This window comes from Salvelinus alpinus, chromosome 5 (assembly GCF_045679555.1).
Source record: "Salvelinus alpinus chromosome 5, SLU_Salpinus.1, whole genome shotgun sequence".
Classification (NCBI taxonomy): domain Eukaryota; kingdom Metazoa; phylum Chordata; class Actinopteri; order Salmoniformes; family Salmonidae; genus Salvelinus; species Salvelinus alpinus.
This window is the reverse complement of record NC_092090.1, coordinates 40,653,649-40,661,042: the sequence shown is the minus strand read 5'-3', so window position 1 is coordinate 40,661,042 and position 7,394 is coordinate 40,653,649. Positions and strand designations below refer to the sequence as shown.

The 7,394-nt window shown below is 44.0% G+C and overlaps 1 protein-coding gene across 1 annotated transcript; it reads right to left on the bottom strand.

Annotated features, from left to right (window-relative positions):
* Window positions 1–3,162: 3,162 nt before the first annotated feature.
* On the bottom strand, window positions 3,163–7,096 carry LOC139576169 (CBY1-interacting BAR domain-containing protein 2-like). Its single transcript, XM_071401920.1, has 9 exons — window positions 6,984–7,096; window positions 6,244–6,478; window positions 5,381–5,449; window positions 4,892–4,993; window positions 4,609–4,614; window positions 4,309–4,413; window positions 4,073–4,186; window positions 3,822–3,953; window positions 3,163–3,645 (listed from the first exon to the last, which is right to left on the bottom strand). Exons 1-9 carry the CDS (start codon window positions 7,001–7,003, stop codon window positions 3,499–3,501), a joined length of 930 nt encoding a protein of 309 aa, XP_071258021.1. The 5' UTR covers window positions 7,004–7,096; the 3' UTR covers window positions 3,163–3,498.
* Window positions 7,097–7,394: the final 298 nt, after the last annotated feature.

The window sequence follows — 7,394 nt, the reverse complement described above, 5'->3', positions numbered from 1 at the left end:
TACCCGGCCAAAACATAGAATGCCCACCCCAAATCACACCCTGACCTAACCAAATAGAGAAATAAAACGGCTCTCTAAGGTCAGGGCGTGACAATCCCTCAGCGGTTCCCTTCCTCTCCGGCAACTTTAGGAGGGACGCCTGTATCTTTGTAGTGACTTTTGTTTTTTTACCCATCTACCAATAGGTTCCCTTCTTTGCGAGGCATTGGAAAACCTCCCTGGTCTTTGTGGTTCAATCTGTGTTTGAAATTCACTGCTCGACTGAGGGACCTTACAGATATGTGTGGGTTACAGAGATGAGGTAGTCATTCAAAAATCATGTTAAACACTATTATTGCACAAAGTGTGAGTCCATGCAACTTATTATGTGACTTGTTAAGCACATTTTTACTCCTGAACTTATTTAGGCTTGCCATAACAAAGGGGTTGAATACTTATTAACTCAAGACATTTCAGCTTAAAATGTTTAAATAATTTATAAAAATTGCAAAAAACATAATTCCACTTTGACATGATCAGGTATTGTGTGCAGGCCAGTGACCAAAAAAAATCTACATTTTAAATTCAGAATGTAACACAACAAAATGTGGAAAAAGTGAAGGGGTGTGAATACTCTCTGAAGGCACTGTATGTCACACCAGTGTGGCAATGTACCTTAGGTCTCAGATGCTTAAGCAGTCAGTGGATTGGAGAACATTATAGCCAGGAATGTGTGCCTGAGGGCGGGAGAGGAGCAGGCGAGAGCCCTGGTCTCTTGGGCTTAGTCATCACTGCCACCAAATGTCTTCTCCGAACCTCTTTTTCCCCCACCCTTCTCTCTCTCTCTCTCTCCCTGCCTACTGTGGCTCCATTTGCTCTCTGTTCTCTTCAAACTTAACAAGTCTTGTGGGGCAGGGCTGTGAACGGTGGTGACATCACCATAGAGATAGGTTTATGTCCCTGAACACATCACACATCCAACTTCACACTTACTGTACAACACCTGAGCTGCCAGATCACTAGGATTCTGAGGTTTCCCTGGTCAGTTTCCCTGGTTAGTTTCCCTGGTCAGTTTCCCTGGTATATGAGTACTTCTCAAGCATACTATAAAACCCATTTCTGTATTTATTTTTGGTAAACCTTTTGATGCTCATTTGTCCTTGATTGAGCAGCAATGAACAGTAGGACATGATGACCATAATAGCAATGCTGCAGAGACCCTTACCTGCTGGAGGTCAGAGATATGATGATTAGTCCTCTGATATTCACAGTACATGGAGAGATCACACAGACGTCCACAGGTCAGGTGTCTTTTACAATCAGAGCACTGCTGCCTCTCCCTCTCACTGTGGGGACTGAACCCCAGAGGTCCCCAGGTGCATCTCCAATGGCAACAGCCACAGTGGTGTCACATCTTTGATACCAATACACATACACACTCATGTCATACATGAACGGTCACGCACACGCGAACACACACAGATAATCTCCATCTCTCACTCTTTCTCTCTCTCGCTAAATGCATGACACTGTTGCTATGGTAACCTCCTCCATATCTATGATCTATATTCAGTAAGAGGGTCAATGGAGGGTCTTGCTGGCAGCTTAGCTCTCATACTATCTGGTTATGTAATGCCCGTCACCTCTCCATCATAAGGAGCAGATGGGATACAGCCTGGGCATTTTAAATAGCACATGCAATGCTACACTTTTAGCCAGTGAGAGTATTATGTGCATGGTATTACTTATATACATAGCCTTATCAAATTCACAAAATACAATATTTAGTTCCTAGAACCTTATATGTGAGCTAGAAGTACTTGGGAATGGTCTTTGGCTAGAGATGAATGCTGAGCTTCTGGTTTTGGCCCCGGTGTCTTTATGGGGATACATGATGGCTATAGCGTGGTCTGTGTGCAGTGTTATTTCAGCTGGCCTGCCCTAGGGAGGGAACAGACAGATCAGCCAGGAGGATATCTCTGTAATCACACCCAGCACCTGAGCCCAGAGGCTAAGACTGGCTAACAGACTGGCTAACAGACTGGCAGACAGGGGGCTCCAGATATATCATGGTGCAGAGAGTGACAGAACACCACAGCCTTGGTCTAGCTCTTTGCAGAGTACCACTGATCTTAGAACAGTGAGTGTTAATGGTGGTAACTGCAGATCTTTGATGTTTACGAATGTTACATCTGATAACTGTTCTGAGGTATAGCAGAGTACTGTCAGTGGCAGTAATAATTGTAATTGCTGTGACAGCATCACTATGTACTTGATAAGTGGCGAGTATGCTGTGACCAGTAGAAGCAGATGTAATATTGCAACAGTGGCATCAATGTGCTTCATGATGCCAATTTCCTCCAAAGAATATGATAGAGTGTGTGTATCTCAGAGTGATGCCCAAGATGCACAAAGCTCACGAGGAGGTGCAGGTGATGCCTCTGCCCTGTCCTCATGTGTGTTTGTGTTTGAGTATAGTGTACAATGGACTGCATCAATTATTCTGGGGGGGTAAGGGGAGGTTTCACCCTGAGCTCATTGCCCGGCATGCTGCTCTGTCACACTGTTGTGAAACAGAGACTCTGAGTTACTGTACATCTGCAAATGGAAAAACCATGTCTTCTCCCCCACTCCCTGTTTGACCCTTTAGCTTACAGTGAATAACCTCAACATCACCAAACAGCTGCTCTTTCACAACTGCAGCTCTCTAAACGTAGTTTCACCATCTTCCTGATTCCACAGGCAAACTACCCAGGCGACATTGATATCTCAAGCATTCATGTCTGTTATCCAACCAACCAAGCCCAATGATTGGTTGCTTCCAACTGTATTCACCCCCCAACAGTTTATCAAGCGTATAACTCCTGTGAGAGTCAATCTCAGTCAGCACAGAGGTAAATGAACCAGGGCCGTGCTTTATGACAAACTCAACAGCCTGAACACAACAGAATGCCTGAGTGTGATAAAGAAACCCATTGGTGAAAGCCCAACAGTGTTATCCTATCTAGCATGTCAGTGGTTTAGCTGCAGGGTGCACAGCAGTAATCCTTCATTGGGCTTGCAGAGTGTGATCCCACTGCCAAGCTGTTATTGCATTCATCTGAGAAAACAATATTGTTCACAGTCAATGGAAGTCAGTAGGCTATTACCAATGAGTTCATTTACATGGAAACAAGATGATGATGAGAGTTCTCATTCAGGTTTAATGCAAATGGGTCAATTTATTTCATATGTCTACATTTATATCTAGGAATAGAATGTATTCTTCACTTTCCCTTTCTAACACAACGGAAATAACAACCATTACTGGACATGGATGTGTTTTTCATTATAAAATGTGAACACATTATCACTCCTCAGCTATACCTCAGATATGGCTGATTACAAATGATTGCAGTCTGTCTTAAGTGCCAAATGCCTCCATTGACAAAGCATTATTTGCAGAACAATTTACTGCAAACCCTGTATAGGAACACGTCTGCACAGTCATCAACAGATCTATTGTGTACCCCCAATCTATCAGTTCTTCTGTCTGAGTATTTGGGTGTATTGAGAGGCGTAGGATTGCCTGCTCTGCTGAGCCTCTATCTCTGACTCATACTCCTCCTCTTCATCCTCCTCCTCCTCCTCTACAACCCTCTGGCGCTGTAGGATGCTGCTACGGGACTGTGAACAGGAGATGGGTTAAAGACTTGGAACAGTCTTGTAAAGGAAACTAAATATACCTGTCTGTACAGGACAGTAATGACTGTTAACTTTATCAGTGTATGTTTCTCTCTTTCATTCATTATTGTGGGGGTCTATGTTTTTGTCTGTAATGTTAGCAGCAGATGCAATCTTACCTTCTTGGCTGATTCAGCAGTGTGTTTGAGGCTGGAGCCCAGGGGGGGACTAGGCTGGTGGGCCATAGAGGAGGGCAGCAGGGTGTGGTTGTCCAGAGGGCCTTCAGACACCCTGATCCTCCCAGTGAACAGCTGTAGAGACCGGGGAGATGATCAGCCCTGTAGCTCCATAACTGGAACTCTCACCTCTCAGTCATGCTGTCCAGGTTCTGGAAGGTGTGTGCGTGTGCGCGTGTGTGTGTGTGTCTAACCTCCAGGTCCTTGTCTATGTCCATGCTGTCCAGGTTCTGGAAGGTGTGTGTGTAGACCTCAAGAGCCTTGGCATGGAACACCATCTCCACTGTGATGAAGTCTGTGAAGATCCTCTGGAAGAAGACCTAGTATTATTGTCACTGTAAGAGGATGGACATGCCTGGGGATGGCTGGAACACGTGCGAGTGAGTGTGTGTGTGTTGTGTTCATATGTGTGTTGTGGTTTAAGACCAACCTTGATGTCCTCCAGTTTCTGTCTCTGGAAGTCACTGATGGTCTCCTCCAGTTGTCTGGTGCTGCGGTGAGCATCGTTGGTCGCCTTCTGAGCATTCACCTCTGCCTGAAAGTCAAACAGCAAAGGAATACTACAACTGTACTAGAAACTTGAAAGAGAGATTATTTTTTATGACAGCTACCAAAACCTCTGGTGGTCCACCACATAACAAGATCTCATCAATGGTCAGATATCTGCATCGTTGCAGTGTTGAAGGGTGTTGTTCATGTGACAGGGGAGGTTCCAGAGAAATCATGTTACCTGTGACTGAAAACATTGGATAAGGTATTGAAGCATGACTAGAACAGAACATCTACGTTTCTAAAACATCTCAGAGACCAGGTTAGCTGATCTGAACCTGTCACTCAAAGTACCACTCATAGAGTAAATATGGCTGACAATCGTTTGTCACAGGCAATACGTCATATTTTTCAATTCTGTGTCTTGACATAAGGATTGTTGACGTAAATACTATAATCATGCTGGAATTCTGCCACTCTTGTCGAGTTATATGTAGATATGAATAGACTGGGATAAAGGATACAATTCTTTGTCTATCAGAGGGATTCTTCTGTTGGAGTTTCTCCAGTTTCTGCAGCTCTTTCAGCGCTCTGTCCCGATCAGCATTGAACCTCTTCAGATCCGCCTGTATGTCAGAGATATGACCAGTCCATGAAGCTTCAAACACACTGTCTCAAAAGAGACTGCCTATTCATTCACTGCCATTGTTCTGCCATGAGAGGCTGTGAAGAGTGTGTGAAGTGACAATGAGACAGAGAGCGAGAAAGAGACAAAGATAGTGTGTGTGTGTGTGTGTGTGTGTGTGTGTGTGTGTGTGTGTGTGTGTGTGTGTGTGTGTGTGTGTGTGTGTGTGTGTGTGTGTGTGTGTGTGTGTGCGTGCGTGCGTGCGTGCGTGCGTGCGTGCGTGCGTGCGTGCGTGCGTGCGTGCGTGCGTGCATGAGGGATCTGTATTTTGTCTGGTAATTACTGTATGAAATCTACAGTGTGTTCGTTTCCATGTGTGAGGACTTACTCTCTTGTTTTCAACAATATCTCCGTAGGCTTTGAGGGGAGTGACGACTTTGCTCTCCAGCCTCTCTACCTGTTAGGGGTAGACACAGTAAACAGACTTTCGTCTTCAAAACAACAGTATTTCAAGGTGTGAGAAACAAATTGTTGTGTTTTTGATGGGTAAAAATGGCTCGAAACCAACACTGTCTTTGCACACTATATACAGTGTTGTAGTATTCCTTTGGCACTTAAGACTGAGTAACACCCATAATGCCTTTATTTATTTATTATGATGTTTCGTTAACCCTTACACTAACCTAGTAGATGCACCATGGCCACCCACGTCCTCTACCACTAATACCAGTGGCGGGGAAGCTACTCTAAAGCTGCCCTGAAGAAAATCTAGTTTACTGACCTAATGTTTCTTTGACAAAGTAGTTCACTACATCCAAACTACTTTGTTATAAATTATCATAAATAAACCTGAAATGTCATAGATTACAAATTGCAATAAAAATCAAATCAATAACAGACCACTCTGGAGTCAGATTAACAGAATGTGTATTAAGCCTATACACAAAAACTCTTTCAAGTGACATCTGATGCTGAAAAATAAAGGAAATGATTGCCTACTTTAGACTTATTTTATTTAATTTTTGCAAAAAACGTAGTGTAATTCCAGTAGTTAGCTACACCACTAAATGGCAACAAACAAAAAAAATTACCACTGAAAACCCTACCAAGAATTGAATTTAGTTCAACTACCACAAAGCTACTGCAAAATGAAGTTATATTACTAGTTGAACTGGCCTATATGTAGTTCACTACTCCCCAAGTAGAGCACTACTTGCTCTCTCTCTCTCTCTCTGACCTCTCACCCCTCACCTCCGCCTGGCGGTAGTCCTGCACCATGGCCAGGTCTTCAGCCAGGTTTTTCAGACAGGTACGGAGCTCTGGGTCCTCAGTATTCGAGAAGTCATTGAGCTGTCTGACCAGCATGTCAGCCTGGTCCCTCAGCTTGGCTGTCTTCCTGGTGTAAGAGGCCAGCAGGCTGCAGAACTGACCCAGGTACTTCTCCGCATGGCTCACTGTCAGCTCCATGCTCTTTATCTGTCTGTCTCTGGACAAAAGATGAAGAGTTATGAAGGGTTAGGGGTTTCAGCTAACTGTAGACCTCCAGGAAGTTTTAGGGTCGTGTTTGTAATAAACGCTAGATGAGCCAAATAGCAGTACACATCCCTTTAGCATTATTAATCTGTGAAACAGGTGTGTTTCCAAAGGCACACTCACATGAGATAAAGTATTCCCATAGCGCAATCTTCTCCATACATAATCTAGGCCCATTTACCACTTTAGCCGTGGTTTATACACATAATTGTGGAATGGCAGTATATAGTGAAACATGACATGGTTAGCTATAGAACTACTACTGCATCAAACACACCCTGCATCAAATGAAGAATCAACCGATTGGCTAGATGTTGACTATGTAGAGCCGTTTGGTCCATGCTAGCTTTTCCTGCTACAGTACTGTGGTTTATTAAAGCAGTATAGCTAACCAACACATGTGTTACCAAGTAATAGTGGTACATTAAACCATATATGCATGTAACGAGGGCAACTACCTTGAGAAGATGGTGTTCATGTTGGATTTGCTGAAGCGTCACTTCACCTCACTGTTTAGCTGCGTTATTTGCCATAGCCAAGCTCTCGCCTGCCCCAGGTTACGAGCTAGTTTGTTGCTATAGAAACGACAACACGGAAGAGTGAGTTTTTGGGGTGTAAGTGATGGTTATGGCCACATGGTGGAAGCAGCGTCTCATTAGCAACATAAGCCCCGACAGGAGCCGAGACAGGCTTTACAAGGCAGCCTTACAGAAGAATAAAACGTAACCCCATCCCTCAGGTCTATTAAAGAGCGTGGTAAAACTGATGTTTTAAAAACTCACTCTCACCCTTTCTTTCTCTCTTTCTCTCTCTGCTCTTGCTCTCTCTCTCTGACTCACTCGCTCATACACTTCATCACACACACACAC

Bases quoted from the DNA above. Each gene is read 5' to 3' on its own strand.
- LOC139576169 (XM_071401920.1), bottom strand. From the start codon at position 7,003: ATGAACACCATCTTCTCAAG. The intron at 4,994-5,380 runs GTAAGTCCTCAC...TCTGACATACAG, and splicing joins ATATTGTTGAAAACAAGAGA to GCGGATCTGAAGAGGTTCAA. The intron at 3,646-3,821 runs GTAAGATTGCAT...TCCTGTTCACAG, and splicing joins CTGCTGAATCAGCCAAGAAG to TCCCGTAGCAGCATCCTACA.